We start from the raw sequence: 22946 nt of genomic DNA, 5'->3' as shown, positions 1-22946 counted from the left end.
TGTCACATGAAAAAATGATAACATATTTATAAACAACAACTAGTGAATGGAGATCTAAAAAAATGAAAAACGAATGTTATGAGGATTCGAACTGTAGCTCCATGGTGGATGTGGGTTAGATGTTCTGGAAGTCTACTCAGTGAGCTATGACAGGTGTGTCCATTGATGAGAGATTAAATTGGAAGAAACACATTGATGATCTGCTGAAATGTTTGAGTTCAGCTACTTATGCAAAAAGGGTCATTGCAAATTTTGGTGATAAACATCTTAGTAAATTAGCTTACTACACCTATTTTCACTCATTGCTTGCATATGGCATCATATTTTGGGGTAATTCATCACTGAGGAATAAAGTATTTATTGCACAAAAGTGTGTAATCAGAATAATAGCTGGAGTCCACCCAAGATCATCCTGCAGACATTTATTTAAGGATCTAGGGATATTCACAGTAGCTTCTCAGTATATATACTCTCTTATGAAATTTGTTATTAACAACCAAACCCAATTCAAAAGTAATAGCAGTGTGCATAACTACAATACTAGGAGAAAGGATGATCTTCACTATTCAAGATTAAATCTAACTTTGGCACAGAAAGGGGTGAATTATACTGCCACTAAAGTCTTTGGTCACTTACCAAATAGTATCAAAAGTCTGACAGATAACCAACAAGTATTTAAGAAGAAATTAAAAGAATTTCTGAATGACAACTCCTTTTACTCCATAGAGGAATTTTTAGATATAAATTAAGAAAAAAAGAAAAAAAAAATTATTAAAAAATTAAAAAAAAAGTTGTTTTATTAACTTAATTATGTTGTTAAATTAACTTAATTATGTCATGTATTGGAAAATTTGACTCGTTCCACATCATTACGAAATATTGTATTCATGATCCATCGAACTAGTATTAATCTAATCTGGTATGGTACTGTGAGGTGATACACATTCCTCTGTACTTTCTGATGCTCTGAATGATGTGAAGTGTTGCCAGTTACTTGTTTTCATACATGCGTTTTCAAAATGTACCCGATCAGATACTAAATAGTTTTACTACAGTGTAGTGTTGTCTTTTGCCAAAGGCTTGTTTTTACTTGGTGCATATGAAAGTTTGTTTTCTGCCTTATGTTATGATTATGAATGTTATAAGTTTTGAGAAGGACACTAGAAGATATTATGTACATTTCTTTTTTTTTAAAAAAAATGCATATTCGAGAAGATAAATCCATAAATACTTTAAAGAAAAAGAATTCCGATCCTGTCAAAGAGCAGACTGCAGGGTTAGATTTTTCTATTTATTTCATGATTCTCACTATTGTTCTTTGCATCATAAATAGTTTGTGGTAAGATGTTCAGTTGTCCAATAAAATGATACCATATTTTAGGGCAGAACGTACATTAACATAATAGGCTACATGGTCATCAGGCATTCCACATGGCAGTATTTTTCTAGCACTGTCATTAGATAGCACATGGTACTAACTCTTTCAAATTAACTGTGGGTCTGTGTTGCCTGACTAAGGTTACCTTAGAGCCAGACTTCCAGAAATTTTATACCGACCACATTTATAATACCTGTGCCTGGTACTCCTCCTTGTTATTGCCCTTGATGTTACGGAAATTTAGTGCTGCTGGTACTGTTTTATTTTTATTTATTATCAGCTTGCTATGGCTGACCTAATTTGCAATACTACTCTGTGAGTCTGACAGTGTTCTCTGTCACATTACCACTGATGAAGGTGCTTGTGTCTTCTGGAGTTGAATACTTTTATGACAGGTTATCTTGGAGCCAGACAACCAGAATTTTGTACTGACCACATTTACTCTAGCCGTGCCTGACATAGTGTGTATATTTATGTCCTCTTCATAATTTCTCTTGATGTTATGGAAATTAGTGATACTGTTTTATTTTTATTAATTATCAGGTTGCTATGGCCGAACCAATCTAGAATACCACAGTACTTTGTGTCTTCTGTAGTGTTTTTACCCATTTTACCCTAATTAAGGTGTTTGTGTCATCTTCAGACTGAATACTTTTGTGGCAGTGCATGTTTAACGTCAGATCATGTTAAAATCAAAAAGAGAATTGGCCTTCTGGCACATTCATATAATTATGACGTGTCGAATATTGTCAAATGATAAAAAAATAAAAAAAATAAGTGCTTCAGTAACTGACGGTGTTACCACTCTTGTTAGTTTTTATTATTCTTGAAATGTGATGTGGAATGTGGATGCTGACTCCGGCTGCTGTCCTTTTTTTGAAAAGCAAGGTAGTCTGAGGAATAACTAAAACTGTTGACAACAGTGACACGCAAGACATAAAATCGTTACGCTCAAATATTGCTAACAGTTATCACTCTAAATCAACGCGATGCTCACTTCAGTTAGTTACGCAAACTCTGGCAGCCACGCTACTCAACGTTTCTGGCAGCAATGGTTGCGAATACTGCCGCCCAGAATTCAGTACAAACTGTTTTGACGCGTCTGTCGCGTGACGCAATACTGCACACACATAAATCGGCCTTCAGCGGCGACTCACTTACAGACATCCAGAAATTTGTGTGGCTGCTCTACTACGCGGCCTTTAGAGCATCTCTTTACTCTTGTGCAAAGGCTGTCTGCGTCAGCTGTTCATACGCGAACAACAGAGAATGGTCCGACAAATTCGAATATATCTCGACAATCCTGTAGCGACGTATTATGGAGGCGATACCGTAACGGGGAAAGTAGTTGTCAAAACAGACGAAGAGGAAAAAATTCGCTGTAAGTAGTAAGAAGTAATTTTCTGCGATATGCATATATTTAATAGGTTACACAGTAAGGACTTGTCTATCAGTGATGCTCATTTCACATCGTAAATTACCTACAGGAAGGCTACGTAGATAGTAGGAACATATTAACCGCACAGAAAACAAGATTTTGAAAAGCAATTGACGCTATCATCTTGAGTCTAGTCATGACATTTGGCGTCGTTCTCCAGGCTAATGGAAGGATAGATTTAGATAACCAATGAGAGGTGAGAAAAGAGACGACGTATTTTGGGCGCCGAAATTCAAATAATTCGGTGTTTTTGCCATGTCATTTTGAGTCCTTTTATAGCAGGTGGCATTGTTTTCCAGGCTAATGAAAGGATAGATTAGGTAACCAATGACAGGTGAGAAAAGAGGCGGCGTATTTTGAACGCCAAAATTCATATAATTCGGTGATTTTGCCATGTCATTTATGAATTTAAACTTTTGCTACCCAGCTTCGACAAACTCTTTTTCCGAACTGTTTGTCATGAAAGTTGTGGTAACACTCTAGTCTGTAGCGTAATTCGCTGTCTAGCTCGGTTGAAAATTGACTGTTAGTTCGTAAAACCAATGAATGTTACGTTATAACAAACACCTCGGCTACATTTATGGAGCAGTTACAAAAGTTATTCAGAAAACAGTAAGCGGTCAAAGATTACGTACATGTCACATTACTTTGAGCTATCATACGACAAATTTATTTCTCTCGTTACGGCAGTTATCTTTGTGACTTCAACATAGCGCGCATTTCTTCTTGTTGTCAAATTCGCCCTTTCCATCCACGGTTTTTCAATCAAGTGCGTCACGATTTGATAACATTAATCTTTGTCTGGAACTTAATACCAATCAAAAAATGAATAATTATCGGGAAATAGACCATTTATGAAACATCATTCAGTAATACTGTAGTAGACTTTAAGCTGAAATACTATTTGCAATATGCTTCTATGTTTTTCTTATCTCACGCTTTGTTCCACTACGTACGTTAATTCACATCGTAATTAGAAATAGGCCAACAATAAATACAGAACTGTTCCATATTCTGGATTGTGCATTCTCATGGTCTGCTTTTGTTGCACAGAGGGAAGGGCTAACGACACCAAATTATGACTGATAATATAAGAAAAAGACTACAATATTGCTCTTGATATTGGATTATTGTGTCAGATAGAACTTGCAACTGATCGCTATAACTACCCCACACTTACTGTTTGACAACATCTTGAGCTAAAACAAAAATTACGCTTGATACCATAAGCATGTTACATACCTATTATTCCAGCATTGCAATGAAAGTTTTTATTACTGAGAGAGGTTGTGAAATAGTTGATATTTAACAGCTGGGCAGATCAACACAGTTTTCTCAGCTGTGGTTGTGACAAGGCATCATGTGAAATGTTACTACATGCCTTCTCTGACAACTAGCTAGAACAGATGGTTTGGAATCTCACTTATAATGATAATGTATTAGATGTAATGGAAACAAATAGACCTGATCTCTTTGAGGATGTCAACATTAGAACTGGTATCGATGATGAGGTAATTGTAGCAACAGCGATCACTAAAGTATGAAAGCTAACTAAAACAAGTAGAAAGATGTATGTATTCAGTAAATTAGATAAAGAAGCAGTAGTGTCACATCTGAATGAGAAACTTGGAACTTTTAGTTCAGAACAGAATCCTGTAGAGGAACGATGTTGACAAGTTTAAAAGAATGGTTGACCTTGTTATGAATAGATATGTACCCAATATAACATTTCTTAGTGGGAGGGACCTCCATGGTATACAGGGTGTTACAAAAAGGTACGGCCAAACTTTCAGGAAACATTCCTCACACTAAAATAAAGAAAAGATGTTATGTGGACATGTGTCCAAAAAACACTTAATTTCCATGTTAGAGCTCATTTTAATTTCGTTAGTATGTACTGTACTTCCTCGATTCACCGCCAGTTGGCCCAATTGAAGGAAGGTAATGTTGACTTCGGTGCTTGTGTTGACATGCAACTCATTGCTCTACAGTACTAGCATCAAGCACATCAGTACGTAGCAACAACAGGTTAGTATTCATCACGAACGTGGTTTTGCAGTCAGTGCAATGTTTACAAATGTGGAGTTGGCAGATGCCCATTTGATGTATGGATTAGCATGGGGCAATAGCCGTGGTGCGGTACGTTTGTATCGAGACAGATTTCCAGAATGAAGGTGTCCCAACAGGAAGACGTTCGAAGCAATTGATCGGCGTCTTAGGGAGCACGGAACATTCCAGCCTATGACTCGTGACTGGAGAAGACCTAGAACGACGAGGACACCTCCAATGGATGAGGCAATTCTTTGTGCAGTTGATGATAACCCTAATGTCAGCGTCAGAGAAGTTGCTGCTGTACAAGGTAACATTGACCACGTCACTGTATGGAGAGTGCTACGGGAGAACCAGTTGTTTTCGTACCATGTACAGCATGTGCAGGCACTATCAGCAGCTGATTGGCCTCCACGGGTACACTTCTGCGAATGGTTCATCCAACAATGTGTCAATCCTCATTTCAGTGCAAATGTTCTCTTTACGGATGAGGCTTCATTCCAATGTGATCAAATTGTAAATTTTCACAATCAACATGTGTGGGCTGATGAGAATCCGCACACAATTGTGCAATCACATCATCAATACAGATTTTCTGTCAACATTTGGGCAGGCATTGTTGGTGATGTCTTGATTGGGCCCCATGTTCTTCCACCTACGCTCAATGGAGCACATTATCATGATTTCATATGGGATACTCTACCTGTGCTGCTAGAACATGTGCCTTTACAAGTACGATACAACATGTGGTTCATGCACGATGGAGCTCCTGCACATTTCAGTCAAAGTGTTCATATGCTTCTCAATAACAGATTTGGTGACCGATGAATTGGTAGAGGCAGACCAATTCCATGGCCTCCACGCTCTCCTGACCTCAACCCTCTTGACTTTCATTTATGGGGGCATTTGAAAGTTCTTGTCTACGCAACCCCGGTACCAAATGTAGAGACTCTTCATGCTCGTATTGTGGACAGCTGTGATACAATACGTCATTCTCTAGGGCTGCATCAGCGCATCAGGGATTCCATGTGACGGAGGGTGTATGCATGTATCCTCGCTAATGGAGGACATTTTGAACATTTCCTGTAACAAAGTGTTTGAAGTAACGCTGGTGCGTTCTGTTGCTGTGTGTTTCCATTCCATGATTAATGTGATTTGAAGAGAAGTAATAAAATGAGCTCTAACATGGAAAGTAAGTGTTTCCGGACACATGTCCACATAATATATTTTCTTTCTTTGTGTGTGAGGAATGTTTCCCAAAAGTTTGGTCATACCTTTTTGTAACACCCTGTATAGTCACTGTAAAGAAAGACACTACTGCATAACAGGTGTAAAATAAAGCAGAGCACTATAGGTAGATATCTTGACTGAAACACATTTTACTGTCAAGAAAGCACTGCCTAAAGCACTCAGTGACTACTGTAGTAGGATGTTGTTTTAAGTTTTTTCACAAAAACTGAAGAAATCCTGGTCGTATGTAAAGACTATTAGCGGCACCAAAGTATGCATCCAGTCACTCAATGATGAGTCAGAAACTGAAATTGAGAGCATTAAAGCAAAAGCAGTAATGCTCAACTCTGTTTACATATGTGCCCTTACAAAGCAAAACCGAGGAGTGTTGCCCCATTGTAATTCTTGTACCACTGAAAAGATGAGTGAAATAGATATTAGTGTCAGTGGTGTTGACAAATAGTTGAAATTGATATAATTGAACAGAGCTCCTGGGCCCATTGGGATCCCTATCACATTCCATACTGAATTTGAAGCTGACTTAGGCTTCCTTGAACTATAATCTACAGCAGATGCCTCCAGTAGTTGGAAGAAAGCACAGGTTACACTCATTACAAGAAGGGCTGCAGAAGTAATCCTCAAAACTATCATCAGTATCCTTGAAATCCTAATGTAGAATATTAGAACATTTTCTGGGCTCAGACATAATTATGTATCACAAATGGCCTATCAGTCTGAAGTCAACCAACATGGATTTAAAAACATAGCTCATGTGACATGCGTCTTGCAATTTTCTCACATGACACATTTGAAGCCATGGATCAAGGCAGTCAGGTAGATGCAACATTTCTAAAATACCCAAAAGCATTTGAGTCAGTACCACATCAATGGTTATTATCAAAAGCAAGTGAATTTTGTGACTGCATTGAGGATTTCTTGATAGGGAGGATGCAGCAGGTTATGGTTGGATGGAGTCATCAACTAATGTAGAGGAAATTTCTGCTGTGCCCCAGGGAAGTGTGTTGGGATCCTTGCTGTTCATACTGTATATTAACGACCTCCTGGGTACTACTAATAGTAACCTCAGGTTTTTGCAAACAATGCAATTATATATAATGAAGTATTGTCTAAAAGAAACTCTGTAAATATTCAGTCAGATTGTGGTAAGGCCTCAAAGGCTTGCACAGTGTGGCATCTTGCTAGAAATGTCCAGAAATGTAAAATTGTGCACTTCACAAAAGGAAAACATGTAGTATCTTACAACTATAATATCAGTGAGTCACAGCTGGAATCAGTCAACTCATACAAATACCTGAGTGTAACACTTTGTAGAGATACGAAATGGAATGCGCACGTAGGTTCAGTTGTAGATAAAGTGGATAGTAGATTTTGGTTTACTGGGAGAATACTGGGGAAATGCAGTCAGTCTACAAAAGAGGCTGCATACAAGACACATATGCAACCTATACTAGAAGACTGCTCAAGCATGTTGGATCTGTATGGTAGGGAGGTTAGATGGAGTGGGTGGGGGCAGCAGAAAAGAGGAGAAGTAAAAAGACTGTGAGTGCTGAAGTAGGAATACGGAAGGGGATACGTGGGCGTAGGACAATGACTAACAAAGGTTAAGGCCAGGAGGGTTATGAGAACATAGGATATACTGCAGGGGGAGTTTCCACCTGCCCAATTCAGAAAAGCTGGTGTTGGTAGGAGGGATCCAGATGGCACAGGCTGTGAAGCAGTCATTAAAATGAAGTATTTTTTGTTTGTCACCACAAGGAGTCATCAAAAGAGTTCTGAGGTCACCAAACTATGTTTTTAGTCAACAGTTTTTCACCAATAAAACATTATGACAAACTGTCTCTGTATAATGGCCAATTCACGCCTTTACACATATACCCAAATTGGTACTTCAATGACAAAAAAGTGCTAAAAAGATTCTTAACATTCATGAAAAAACTTACTATGACTGCAAAAAGTTATGTAAAATTGGAAAGACTACAAATTCAGTAAAATATTTCTAATGACATTTTTACTTTTTTAAGACAAAGATCATAAGCCAGGAATATCAATGAATTATGGTCAATGAGCAAAGTATTGAGAAAAAATGTGAAGCAAACAATTTTGTGTTAACCTTATATCATGCGTACTTATTTATTTGTTGTTTATCTGCATCAATGTATATAAATGTGTCAAAGTATATAAAAAATGTCAAAACCTTACAGACCTATAGAACTCATTTTATATAAGCAGCACACCCAGTTGTAAAAGTGAAAAGAAGGGAACTCACAAAGCAGGCTCCATCAATCCTCATTCCACCATCCTCACCAAAAATTTTGACTGTTTTGCACTGAAAGAGAATAGCAGAGAGACACTGATGGTGGAAGAGAGAGGAGAGACAGTGCCAGTGGGAAAGAAAGATAGAGGAGGCAGTGATAGTGGGAGAGAGAAAGTGGCAGTGAAGGAGGAAAAGTGTTGGATGAAAACAATAGTACAGTGGTAAACAGAGAGGAAACAAGAATGGTCAGTGAAAGACAGTGGCAGAAAAAGAGAAAGAGAGATGGATGGAGATAGAAGCAGGGGGAACAAATGAGAGAGGAGACCATAGAAAAACAGAAAATACAGGCGATTGGAGACCAAAGATAGGTTTGGGGGGTCTAGACTCTCCCAGATCAGCGAACATCAACACATGGATATAGGTGAGGGCACATTTTGGACTGAAGTTTTAAATACATGGGTATAGGGAAAAAATAGTTGGACCTTCTAGAATTTTTGAGGTGCTGTGGTATTGTGGAGACAGTGGCAATGGGAAAGAAAGTCAAAAGGAGACAGTGTAAGTGAGAGAGAAGACAGTGGCAGTTGGATACACTTTAAGTCAGTGGGAGAAAAAAGAGGCGGTGGGAGGTGGACAGTGGCAGTGAGAAGGAGATGCTGAGTGTGAAGGCTTAACTGCAAAGAGAGACTGGGTAAAATGGTTTAGAATGTTCTGTGTTAAAAGAGTGGAAATATATTTGCAAGCTAAAATTTTTGGTGAGGAAGACAGAATGAGGATTGAGGCATCTGGTTCCACACTTATCTGTCAGATCCTTTTTAAAGAGGGTCATATTCTCCTTTTTTGTGCTCTGAGAGGAGCATTTTCCCACTGGTGTAATATGAATCTGAAGACATGGTGTATTTGGTCCAGAGTTGCCATTGGCCTAATGTTTTTGGACTGTTATCAGTTGAGCATAGGGAAACAAAAGACAACAAAAAAGTGTATGGGTGTTCTACATCTACACCCTTCCAACCACTTTTTAACAAAACCCATCAACAATCAGGTCATTAGAGATGAAGCACAAGGTTCAATTGAACCAAGTGGGAATGGGAAATCAGTAGTGTCCTCCTCAGTGTAACCAAACTGTTATTCACTTTAGGGAAATCACTTGAGGTTTGGGCTTTATAAATGCACTCTCTTGTTGAAATGTCATAAACTGCTACTTAGGTAGAGATTGTCTTTTTACATGACAGGTTATATGGCTTGCTTTTCAGTGAGGGTGTGCATGCAAGATTACAGATATGAGTAAACTGTGTGGCATATGAAGACATTTGAGAGAACAATAAAAAAGACGAGGAAGGCAACCATGCACATCCATCTAGTTGATGTGCAGTGCCCACAAATGTGACAGAACAGAGACATTATAATTTTCAATCTTCTGCTCTTTTTCTACTTTTTATAAACATAAAACCATACAAACACCACTCCAAAATTGTGACAACATTGGGTATATTGTTACAAGTATTTATGCACAACAATTCATTCCTTCAGTTTCTGTTATAATATTTGACAAATCAGTTATTTTATTGGCAAAAAGGCTAGAATGCAGATTCACTTGATATTGTGATAACAAGTAGATCTTTCAGCATAAAGATAGTCTTATTATCTTAATCAGAAACAGCACCTCCTACATAAGGAAATAGGAGGAGCAAATTCATAGTGCAAGTAGTATCAGCCATTTTCCCCGCAGAATCAGCACCACAGTCATTCACTATGCTCCATTTGTAATATTATAATATTACCAAGTTTTTCAGATGCTTCTAGAAATTAGCATATTGATGCTTACAGAATCACGTTGCCATTTTGTTTCCTTCTCTATTCCCCTTACAGACAGTATGTTTACTACTGAAGTTGTGATGAAGCAAGCTGGGATTTCTTTACTTCCTCTCCTGCTTTGCCATCTGCCTCCTTAAACTTATTTTATTTTCATTTTTGCCTAATCACCATTAAAATACATGAGTATAATCTGCATTTCCATAAAAGAGAAAGGCTGGCCCTTAGTCTTAAAGAAAATAGCACCAGGCCTAATTTTGTGCTTAGTTTTATGTATGTAATTAATTTACTAACTTATTTTGACTGTTCCTAGTTAATACTTCTATTATAGGATGAAATAAGTAATTGTTTTGTGATTTAGATTCTATTGTTGACTTACAGACAAATGTAAATTCTGTAATAATTATAAACATTTGGAAGAAAAAGTACTAGAAAACTTTAAGTATTTCTTTGGCTCTATTTGAAAACTTGTTGGCAAAGCCAGCCCTTATTTAACTCCAAAACAATTACCACATTTGTCAAAAGCATTGTTTGTATAACTATATCTGTTAATATCAGTATTTAAACAAATAATTTGGCCTAACCTTTGTGACAGAATGAACTGTTAAAAAGGAGGAATTTTTTGATGTATTCATTTAACTGAATGATTTATGTGTTAATTGTAATTTCTGTAACTTAAACACTGTACAATGTATAGTTCCAGTACCTATTATTGTGAGGATACATAAAGACCCTATTTTTGGTCCGAAGTCCGTCAGTCCACAGCCAAATTTCGGAGGGGAATTATGTACTGTTTCAAGTAACAACAATGCATCAACTTAACTGTGGAATTAGTGTAACACAAATAGACCATGTGTTAAAACAATGACAGTGTCTGTTCATTTTTTTTTTTAGAAATAGTATCACACATACCTTATTATTTTGCAAGAACTGTGAACTGTGTGGTTATGTATCTATGCTCATAGATTTTCAACAGAAAACTATTGTAGCAATATGCTGATGTTTGCCTGCAAGCTATTAATGAGGCTTATCATTTACCAATAGTGAACTGGCCATATAACTGTGTAATATTGGGGGGTTGTGAACAGTGAAAGTAAAGAACTGTGAAACATAACTGTGCAACTGTCGGCTGCATCATTTACTGTAGTCAGTGTTAAACTACCTCCCCCAACCCCCCCCCCTCCCCCCCCCCCCATTTTCAGCCAGTATAACAATGCAGTACATCGACACTGAGGACTATCAATGAAGAAAAAAAAAGGGCAGGTGAACATCACAAAGTACTTGAACATACGAAATATGCACTTATGAACACATCATGAGACTATATGCTACCTGGTGGTATTGCAGGTACATGTTGCAATAAGAAAAGAAGTATATAAGCAGAGCAGAGATGAATGAGGAATCATTCTAGCAATGGTAGCAGCTGCAAGTCCTCAATCAAAGTCAAGGCAGTGTGGAGTCTCATAACAAATGAAACAAATCAAATACCTCATGAACATGAAAATACTACACTGACCCACAACAATTCCACAAGAGGTTGAAAATATTTTCAACAATTACTGTAAAAGTATTGTAAAGCAACTACTACAAAGTGTGGGCAGAACCATATCCACACCCAATAGACAAAACAAAATAAAAACTTCCATAAACATTTGCGTTTTTCTGCGAAACTACAGCTGATTAAATTATATTAAGCAAAAAGAGCCTTAAAAACAAACTATCATCTGGAATTGATGACATTCCAGATTTGATCTTAAAGAACTGCATAACTAAAATAGCTGTACCTCTCATTGTTGGTGACAGGTTCATTTCCTGATTGCATGAAAGTGACTAGAGTTATTCCAATCTTTAAAAAAAGGTGAGAAAAATAACATGGAATGCTATAGACCTGTATCATTATTATCGATGTTTATCAAACTTCTGGAGAGACTAATCTATCAAAAATTAATAAACTTTCTTGAAAAGAACCAAATACTATCAGTTTCCCAGCATGGCTTCAGGAAAAATAAATCCAACAACTGGTATATATGAGTATATACACTCCACCATAGATGCTCTTGACAAAAAAGAAAAAGTAATTGTGATTTTCCAAGATTTGTCAGAAGCATTTGACATCATAGACCACAATATTCTACTTGACAAATGCCTGTTATCTGGCATCAAAGGCATCCCTCTGAAGTGGTTTAGATTATATATCTCAAACAGGTAACAGAAAGTATCTGTATTTAATATATTACCGTTATCACTTAGTAAATCTCTTAACTAAATTCCAAACTACCATGTATACTAAGTGTGTGAGCTGCAGTAGGAAAGTTAGTTCAGGGGTTTTGTACAGCTGTTGTGACAGGTGGTTTCATTGGGGAAATTGTAGCGGCGTAGGAATTGGGGAAGCAAATGAGATTCTTCCATTCTCTTGCAGGGTTTGCTCAAGAGATAAGATTATAGTTGAACAGGAGGAGAAAATTAGAGCTCTTCAGGCTGATTTGGACAGAGCGAGGGAGGGACTGACGAGGTTAAGGGGGGAGGAGGGCAAACAGCAGTGGGAAGTGGTAGCTGGGAACAGGGGCCACAGAAAGAGGACAGTGTCTGACAGTTTCCCAATTGGCACAACCAATAGATTTGCCTTGCTACCACAGTTAAGTAAGGAAGAGGCTCCAGTAGAAGTAAATGTAGTTAAGATGCAACAGAATTTCACTAGGAAAGCAACTGTTTCAAAAAAAAAAGTAGAAAGTAAGAGGAAAGTTCTGTTGCTAGTTAGCAGCCACGGAAGAAGTGTGGGCCAAATTTTGCAGGAAAAATTAGGTGACAGGTACCAGGTCACAAACTTTTTCAAGCCAAGTGCAAGTCTTAGCCAGGTGATAGAGGATATAGGCTCCTTGTGCAAGGGATTCACAAGGCAGGATCACGTGATGGTAGTGGGTGGAATGGGAAACAGTATTGATAGGGATCAGGGCTACAGCATTGAGTGTGACCTGATGAAAATAGCCTCAGCATCGACCCATACCAATGTTGGGCTGGTGCCTGATTTCGTGTGGCATGATCAGCCCCAGTTGAACCGCTCTGTCAGGAGGGTAAATATGGAGTTGGATCAGTTGCGTAGGGCGGCCACTCTGTCAGACATTGGATTGGTTCCTGTAGAGGATATTGATAGGGGGGATTTCACAAGGCATGGTCTACATCTCAATAGGAAAGGGAAGGGTAAACTGGCAGGATTGTTAGTGAAATCCATAAGAGGGACAATAGTACTCATGGATGTACCTTTTTTTTAGACTAATATCAGTGTCCAATGAGAATTTCAGGCAGGCAGGTGCTAAAGAGGTCCAAAACTCACAAAATTCTCACAACAGGAAAGTAAATAATAATGTTACCATATTTAACCAAAATATTGATGGATTAAAGAAAAAAGTAGATTCTCACAAAAGTAAAGTAAAAATTAATGTTACCATTTTTCACCAAAATATTCCAGGATTGGAGAATAAAGTAGATGAGCTCCTGGTTTGTTTAGATGACATTGAATCTGATAATGTAATAGATATACTATGCCTGTCTGAGCATCACATTGTGTCTGACATGGTAAAGGTAAATATCAGTGGTTATAAACTAGCTGCACGTATGAGTAGAGAGAATAAGGTGGGAGGAGGAGGTGCCACATATGTCAAAAGTTATCACTGTGTAGAAAGCTTAGATACAAAAAAGTTTTGCCTAGAGCAACATATAGAAGCATGTGTCTGTCAACTTAAACTGAAGGAGGGCTCTTTTATAATTGTAACAGTATATAGGCCCCCTTCAGGAAACCTTCATTTATTCCTGGAAAACTTGGATGCCTTGTTGTGCTATCTGTCAGATAGGGGAAAGCAAAATATTATTTGTGGGGACTTCAATGTTGATTCACTGAAAGAGTGTAATAGGAAGAATGACCTTGAAGTCTTGCTCGGTTCTTTCAATTTGACATCTGTCATTAATTTTCCTACTCGGGTAGTAAAGGACAGCAGCACATTGATAGATAACACTTTTATAGACCAAGATAGGTTTAAAAACATAAATTCTTGTCCTGTTGAGAATGGGCTTTCTGATCATGATGCTCAGCTAGTTACAGTATATGATATAGCTCCATTCAGTAATTCAAAACTACCCTCCAACGTTGTGCGTTCAATTAGTGACTCAACAACTAGAAATTTCAGAGAAAATCTTCAGCAGTTAGACTGGGATGAGGTGTACAAGGAACCCGATGCTAATTTAAAATATAACTAATTTCATGACACACTTGTAAGAGAATTTGAAAACTGTTTCCCCAAGAAAGTAGTTAAATCTAATTATAAGAAACTATGCAAAAAACCTTGGCTTACTAAAGGAATAAAAATATCTTGTAACCACAAAAGGGAACTGTATCTAACAACAAGAAAGAGTAATGACCCAGAAACAGCCAAATATTATAAAAACTACTGTGCTACATTAAGAAAGGTTATTAAAAAGTTCAGAAGCATGTGCATCATGTCTGAGATTAATACCTCAGATAACAAAATCAAAACAATTTGGAATATTATGACAGGGAGACAGGACAACCGAGAGTACAGGATGACAGCATCACCATCAAAGTGAATGGAAACTTAATAAACAACAAGCCGGAAGTTAAAAACATTTTGAATAATCATTTTTTAAATGTTGTAGAAAAAAAATAAGATCTAAATGTTTATTAGAAGAAGCAAGGCAGTTAATGGAAGAGGCCTTACCCACACCATTTGATACAATTGAAATTCCACCCACCTCTCCATCTGAAATTAGGAAGATAATAAACTCTCTCAAGAATAAAAGCTCACATGGAATTGATGGCATTTCCAGCAGGATAATAAAAGCTTGTTCCCAAGAAAGGAATTCTTAGCCACATATGTAATATCTCTCTGAAGCAGAGTATTTTCCCAGATAGACAGAAGTATGCCATTGTTATACCACTGCATAAAAAAGGGGATACGTCTGATGTCAACAACTACCGCCCAATCTCTCTTCTGACTGCCTTATCCAAAATTCTTGAAAAAGTAATGTATTGTAGAGTAGCTTCACACCTTTGTAAAAATAAAGTTTTAACAAAATGTCAGTTTGGTTTCCAGAAGGGTTTTTCAACGGAAAATGCTATATATACTTTCACTAATGAAATATTAAATGCTCTGAGTAATCGGAAGTCACCTGCTGGGATTTTTTGTGATCTATCAAAGGCTTTTGATTGTGTAAATCATGGAATACTTCTAGATAAGCTCAAGTATTGTGGTATGAATGGGACAGTGCTCGAATGGTTTAAATCATACCTAACTGGAAGAGTGCAGAAAGTTGAAATAAACAGTTCCCATAATATGCAAAAAACTGATGATTTCTCAAACTGGAGAACAATCAAGAATGGAGTGCCACAAGGTTCGGTCTTGGGTCCTCTGCTGTTCTTAATATATATTAATGACTTTCCATTCTATATTCACTAAGATGCAAAGCTGGTACTTTTTGCCAATGATACAAGTATAGCTATCACACCCGACAGACAAGAATTAACTGGTGAAATTGTAAACTATGTTTTTCAGAAAAGCATTAAGTGGTTCTCTGCAAATGGGCTCTCATTAAACTTTGACAAAACACAGTATATAGAGTTCCACACAGTAAATGGAATGACCCCATTAATAAATATAGGCTCTGATCAGAAATTGGTAGCTAAGGTGGAATATTCAAAATTTCTAGGTGTCTGCATTGATGAGGGATTGAACTGGAGAAAAAATGCTGAGGATCTGCTGAAACATTTGAGTTCAGCTACTTATGCTATCAGGGTCTTTGCAAATTTTGGCGATATACATCTGAGTAAATTAGCTTACCACGCCTATTTTCATTCTCTGCTTTCGTATGGCATCATATTCTGGGGTAACTTGTCATTGAGTAAAAGAGTGTTCATTGCAAAAAAGCGTGTAATCAGAATAATTGCTGGAGCTCATCCAAGATCATCCTGCAGACATTTATTTAAAGAGCTAGAAATCTTCACTGTAGCCTCACAATATATATATTCACTTATGAAATTTGTTATTAACAATCCGAACGAATTCAAAAGCAATAGCAGTGTACATGGCTACAACACTAGGAGAAAGGAAGATTTTCACTACTCACGATTAAATCTAACTTTGGCTCAGAAGGGGGTAAATTATGCTGCCACAAAAGTCTTTGGTCACTTACCTAATAGTATCAAAAGTCTGACAGATAGCCACATAGCATTTAAAAGGAAATTAAAAGAATTTCTTAATGGCAACTCCTTCTACTCATTAGATGAATTTTTGGATGTAGTAAGTGGGTAATTAATTTCCCAACCTCACAAAAATAAATAAATAAATAAATAAATAAATAAATAAATAAATAAAAATAAAAATAAAAAATAATAAAAAAAATTGAGTGTCATGTAATATTTTGTCTAATGTAATATCTTGTATAGACACCTTTTATTAACCTGACACGTTCCACATCATTACTAATCTAATCTACTCTAATCTAAAGTACGATTAACGTGCAGTGGTCATGGACATATTGAAATTTATACTCTATGGTAGTGTCACACAAGGTGTACCCCAAGGTTCAGTATTTGGACTATTCTGTCCTTCTTTATATTAACAACTTATCATTGAATACCAGTGCCACTACAAGTACACTCCTTGCAGATGATGCCAGAGACCTTGTTACCAGTAGAAATGACCATGATCTGCAAGAGGCTATAACTGAAAGTGTAGACAAAATGGGTGATTGGTTTGACAGAAAAACCTGATAGTAAATACAAAGCGAACCACCTTCCTAAACTTCCAACTGAGAACCACAAAATTTATGCGTGATGTGGAACTATGTGACTCTGCAATACCACCCACATCAGAAACAAGATTTTTAGGGCTTTGTATCCAGAACAACTTAAAGTGGGAAACACATATCAACAAAATGGATAGTAAGGAGAACCAAGTGTGCTACAGCTTATGTATCCTCACATACTGCACAAGTGCAGAGATTTTCCACACTGTTTGCTGTATGCAATTTCATCATATAATGCAGTATGGTATCATATTCTGGGGAGACTCCACACATAGCAAAGACATTCACCTCACCCAGAAGAGAACTGTGAGAATAATGAACAGGGCAAAGCCAAATGACAGCTGTAGACCTTTCTTCCAAAGTTCTCTTATTCTTCCTCTTGGCAGTCTCTACATATTAAAAACATGTAAATTTATAAAAAGTAATATTACTATATTCAACAAAAATGTGAATGTTCATGATCATGGTACAAGGCAAAAAACAAAACTCTATATTCAAAATATGTGTACCTCCCCCTTCAAGAACTCACCATTTAGGCAAGGCATCCATCTATACAACAGTCTTCACAAGAAATAAGGAACACGAAGTATCTGCCTTTGTTCAATAAGACTCTGAAAACCTTTCTGCTTAATAAATAAATAAATAATAAATGGTTTATTTGTCCATAATAATTTAACAGTCGTGGTCATAGTCAGTTTACAAACGCAAGGACATTAAAAGAGATTTAGAAGTAAAGATAGATTACAGACAATAACATTCTCAAAAATAATAGAAAGGATACTGTATCAGAGACTATACAAATTTCTTATTAAGAATAGAATATTGGTTAATGTGCAAAATGGTTTCTGTAAAAATAAATCAACTGAAACAGCTATCTTCAATTTTTTGTAACTTGTTCTAAATTCCATAAACAGAAAGGAATTAAATTGTGGATTGTTTTTAGACTTATCAAAGGCCTTTGATGTCATCGACCATAAGTTACTGCTTAGGAAGTTATATGCCTATGGGATAAGTTTTGGCATAAATAAAATTATTTGTTGCCATTTGGCAACATCATGCATTCATTCACAGCATTGTCGTGCACTTGTATAGTTATCTGGTGCTCACTGCTCATGAATTTTGTGCAGTTTCAGTGATTTTATGATGTTTCTGCAATCAAACAAGACAACGTGAGTAGAAGTTTATTTTATGGATAATGTGGGCAGTTAAAAGAGTTGACAGAGGAAATTTTATTCTCGATACCAATTCTGACTGAAAGTGGATATGAAAGTGCCGATGAAGATGAAATTTGTGACAGTAGCAAGAAATAAATAGGAAACCAGAATGAAAACGTTAATGTTATTGTTTATGAAGAGAGTGCTTCCTGTCTAGGTGCAGTTTCAAATGAATCTGAGTGTGCTGGGCAATCAATGAATGCAAACACTTCAGTAGTTACAGCAGGAACTTCAACTGTGAGTTCAAGTGGCTGTTCTCCTGGAATGTTGTAAGACATTAATTACAGTATAGATGAAGAAAATATGAAATGTATTGTGAAAAAAATCAGAGATGAATTATGTAGAGCTATCTTTTCTTGGAAGAGAAGCTTTATCAGATGAGATATTAGCAAAGGAAACACCATATGACTTCTTTTCATATTTTTTATCAAGATATTTTGGGGTTGATTTCATGAAGATCTAAGCAGATTTGTTTAAGCACTGCAATATTGCTGCAGAAGATATTTGGCAGTTTTTAGATGTCTGTATTGTTTCTTCTGTAGTAACACTGAAGAATGTGAGGATGTACTGGAACACTGTTGTTGGCCAATCTGTTGTACAAGACAGTGTTACTACTAAAGCCAGGCACCATCTAAAATGTATATGCCAGGTAAACCACATAAATATGGCTATAAACTGTTTTTGTTATGTGATGTGTCTGAGTACACCAACAAAATGGAAATATGTACAGGACATGAACATGAATGGGACAAGAATAATGCAGAGCCTAATATCTGAGCCAGCAGCAACATGGTTGTTAGATTATGCCAGAATGTACCTGATAATGTAAATCACACAGTTTACTTTGATAATCATTGCACATCAATACTGCTGCTACATTATTTGAAGGGAAGAGGCATTTTATCTTTAGCTATTTTTAGAAGGGAGAGAGTTCACAATGAGAAACTCCCAGCTGACAAGTCCCTGAATGTACGAATGTACAAAGGTGTCAAATGTACTCTGGCAGGATGACAAGACAGTCATGTTAATGTCCCAGCTGTAGGAAATGACCCTGCATGCAATGTAAAGAGATATGATGAAGTAGGAAGCAACATATTTTTGTACATTGTCCAAAGATTGTACAAATCTATAATAAGCATATGGGAGGAGTGGTCATTCTGAACAGCCTCACTGGCAGATACAGAATCATAATGCAGAGTAAAAATTGGCACTTCAGATTATTTTATTATCTTGTTGATACATATAATACACATATAATTAACAGCTGGATTCTATATCACAGAGTTGACAGCATCCACATTCCAGGGTCTACAGCAAAGCAGTTCCAATTAGCAATTTTTTGAATTTAATTGGCTGAAACTTTGCTCAAAATTGGCTTCAGTACTACATCAAAGAGGGGTAAATCAAGTTATATGGATAAACTACCAGCAAAGAGGCAGAAGACATTTTCACACCACCCAAGTAAAAATGTAAAATTTGATCAGGTTGGACACTGGCCTGTTCATTTAGATAAAACACAGAGGGGGCAAATTTTTATTTCAAAGGTTATACCATTGTTAAACGCAAAAAATGTAATATGGAACTGTGCCTTAACAAGAAAAAACTAAGTATCATATAGAGTAATTTTAATGTTTTCTGATTTATTTCAAACTAATATCTGGCTTTAAAAGTCACAGCAGATCAGTAATACAAATTTTAAATCAAAACTTAACATCTCACAAAATGTTTAATTCATAAAATGTATTTGTTCAAAGATTTTGTTTGATATGCTCTTATAAAAGTGTTGCCTGTTGAAGAGTGAGTTATGTCTGAATGCATGATGTTGCCATACAGCAACAGGAAGTAAAAAATTTCACACATTTAAGTGAGAGATGCAATTCTTTCAATATTTTTCCATGGCATGTATGGCTAAAATTGATGCAGTGTACAGCTATTTTTCCTGTGTCGCTATTTGTCTGTTTGATTTTGAATTACCCTAATACCATCAACAGTTTTTTCAATGAAAACATTTTCTCACTTTTCCTTAGCTAACAGGAAGTTAAATATTCTAATCTTCCATGTGATTCCCACCCATAGGTTGCCGACCATTGCTGACTTTACTTGTAGAGGTTCTTGTTGCACTGCTTCTGCCTCTACTCTAATCAACCAAACCCAGTTTGTAATTTGTGATTGCCTGATCAGTATGTTGATAGTTGTTGGTTTCAAATGTTCTCCCAACTTTGCTCTGGTGTCTTTGGATTTGATCACTTTTTAATTTGTGTTTGTCTTGTTGCTTAATGACTTGTAGGAAATGCAGCTGCAGTCCTTCCTTTGATACTACTGTTTTTTGCTTAGACTGCTTTATAATTTACATAGGTCTGCCAATTTTATTGTCTGCAATCAGTTTCAATGAAACATAGCTCCATTTCTAATTCATTTCAGTGGAATCCATGAGCAGTGTGGTACCTTTGACAAAGAATACAAAAGATAGTCCAATGTTTAACACTGAAATCATATTTGGTATGAGTGGGGTGTAAATCCATGAATGATAATTTTAAATTGAGTTTTCTGTGGTTCTCCAAAATAAAACATGACACTGTACTACATATATACTCATCAGTGACATTAATGAGAAAGTTAAAATTAAGAAACATGAGGTGCAAGCTGCACAAGTAACATCAAGTAAAAAGGCTTGCACTGAGGTGTGAACCACACAAGTAAGGAAGTAAATGTTTGGTTATTTGGATGATTCTGTGAACAGGCAGAGATCACTGCTTCATTCATTGTACTCCAGTCAACTTAGTGCTTCAACTCTAATGACTTTAATGACACTCTGTGAGACATTGTATATTATTTTACCTTCCTTCCATGACTAGATGAAGAATGTATTCCCCACATAGTGTGATACCTTCCCACTTGAGCAGCATCCCGGAGTATCATCTCAAAACCATATTTGTAAACTCATGAACTCATAGATAATGCCATTACGTCAACTGACTTCACATATACCTTTTATGTATTCTCTTTCTTCAAATTATTTATATGATTTCCTTCTCAAACACTTTCTGTAACATCCAATGGGCTATGGGATAGAGGTATGGGGATCCAGCAGTAAAGGTAATATGAAAAGTGTACTTATCTTACCAAAGAAGGCACTTAGAATTATGGGAAAGAAATGTACCAGGGAGTCTTGCAGAAATTTATTTAAAGAATTTAAAATACTAACTGTTCATAACGTGTATGTACTGAAGATAATCATTATGGCAGTAAACAGTAACAATACACTTAATAAAGAAATACACGATCACAACACTAGAGGTAGAGAGAGACCCCACATCATCTCTCATAGAACAACACTTTATGAGAAAAGCCGTCGCTATGCAGGCATAAAACTACTGAATTGCTTCCATCCTAATATCTCCAAATTGCCCATTACAAAACTAAAAATGAAATTAAAATTATGGCTCCTAAACAATCCTGTATATTCAGTAGATGAGTTTCTAGATTTATTACACTTGTATGATGGAAGACCATCTATCTAAAAATATATGTAATCTCAGATCTTAGACTGTGTCACAAACTGTAAATCCTTGAATCTCAGATCTGAATACTGTGTCACAAACTGTAGATTCCTTAACCTAAGTTTTGCAATAACAAATTGTTTTTATGTATAGTCCATATATGTAACATTGCTCTCTCAACTAAATTTAGAAAAAGTTGTGTAGATAAAAGTTCCAGGCAGTAATATGTAACTCTAGTAAGTAAGGCTCTAATCATTTGATGTTGGATCAAAAATAAATAGAACAATTGTTCATACCTACATCTACATCTAAATCTACTTGGGTACTCTGCACATCCCTCGTAAGTGCCTGGCAAATGGTTCATTGAACCACCTTTACAATAATTCTCTATTATTCCTCTCTTGAACACCATGTCGAAAAAATGAATATCTGTATCTTTCTGAGTAGCTCTAATTTCCCTTATTTTATTATGATGATTGTTTCTCCCTATGTAGTTCAGCATCAACAAGATATTTTCACATTTTGAGGAGAAAGTTGGTGATTGAAATTTTGTGAGAAGACCCCACCTTTTTTTTAATAATGTCCACCCCAAATCCTCTAACATGCCTTTGACACTCTCTCCCCTATTTTTCGATAATAGAAAATGTGCTGCTCTTCTTTGAACTTTCTTGATGTACATTTTGATGTACATCAATATTACTGCTATATTATTTGAAGGGAAGAGACATTTTATATTATATGACTTTCTTGAACAACTTTCCATAACAATACAAGTTGCGGTCTGTGACTAGTTCTTTCAATTATATTTGTCTTGGCATTCTCGAGTTCCTGTATTAAGTTGAATGAATACCTTGGCAACCTACTCTATGTAATTCAGTCTTTATTCACCATAGCTTTTGCATTTAATATGAAACACACTTTCATTTATCTTGGTTCCATGTTTTTATTTTTTTCTTCACCAGGGCTTCAGGCTATAATATTGGTGTTGTTGTTGTCTCCAGTCCAAAGACTGGCTTTGATTTATCTCAACAGGCTAGTCTGTCCTAAGCAAGCCTCATTGTCACTGCATAACTTCTACTAATTTAAGGAGTAAAGGTAGCAACTCACTGAAATGTAGATTCTCAAAATCATCAGAAAGAACATAAACAAGCCTTACAATATTAAACAGGTAACACTTTTTGATTTTCCATAAATACTGAGAACTTTGCAAGCTTTTGAATTAGTCATCTTACGCCAC

General features: G+C 36.4%; 1 protein-coding gene across 3 annotated transcripts in view; it reads left to right on the top strand.

The window, feature by feature from the left end:
* Window positions 1-2168: 2168 nt before the first annotated feature.
* The window catches only part of LOC126162420 (arrestin domain-containing protein 3-like), a 150571-nt gene continuing 129793 nt past the window's right edge, over window positions 2169-22946 (top strand). The window contains exon 1 of one of the 3 annotated variants that reach the window (XM_049918920.1): window positions 2169-2266. In XM_049918920.1, coding sequence (XP_049774877.1) covers window positions 2215-2266 — 52 coding nt within the window. In that variant the 5' untranslated portion in view covers window positions 2169-2214. Of the gene's footprint in view, window positions 2267-2335; window positions 2760-22946 lie in introns of those variants that run through there. The other 2 variants (XM_049918921.1, XM_049918919.1) reach the window with 2 other exon arrangements.

Source organism: Schistocerca cancellata, chromosome 2, assembly GCF_023864275.1.
Source record: "Schistocerca cancellata isolate TAMUIC-IGC-003103 chromosome 2, iqSchCanc2.1, whole genome shotgun sequence".
NCBI lineage: Eukaryota > Metazoa > Arthropoda > Insecta > Orthoptera > Acrididae > Schistocerca > Schistocerca cancellata.
Note: the sequence above shows the minus strand (reverse complement) of the source record. Positions and strands in the feature narration are given on the sequence as shown.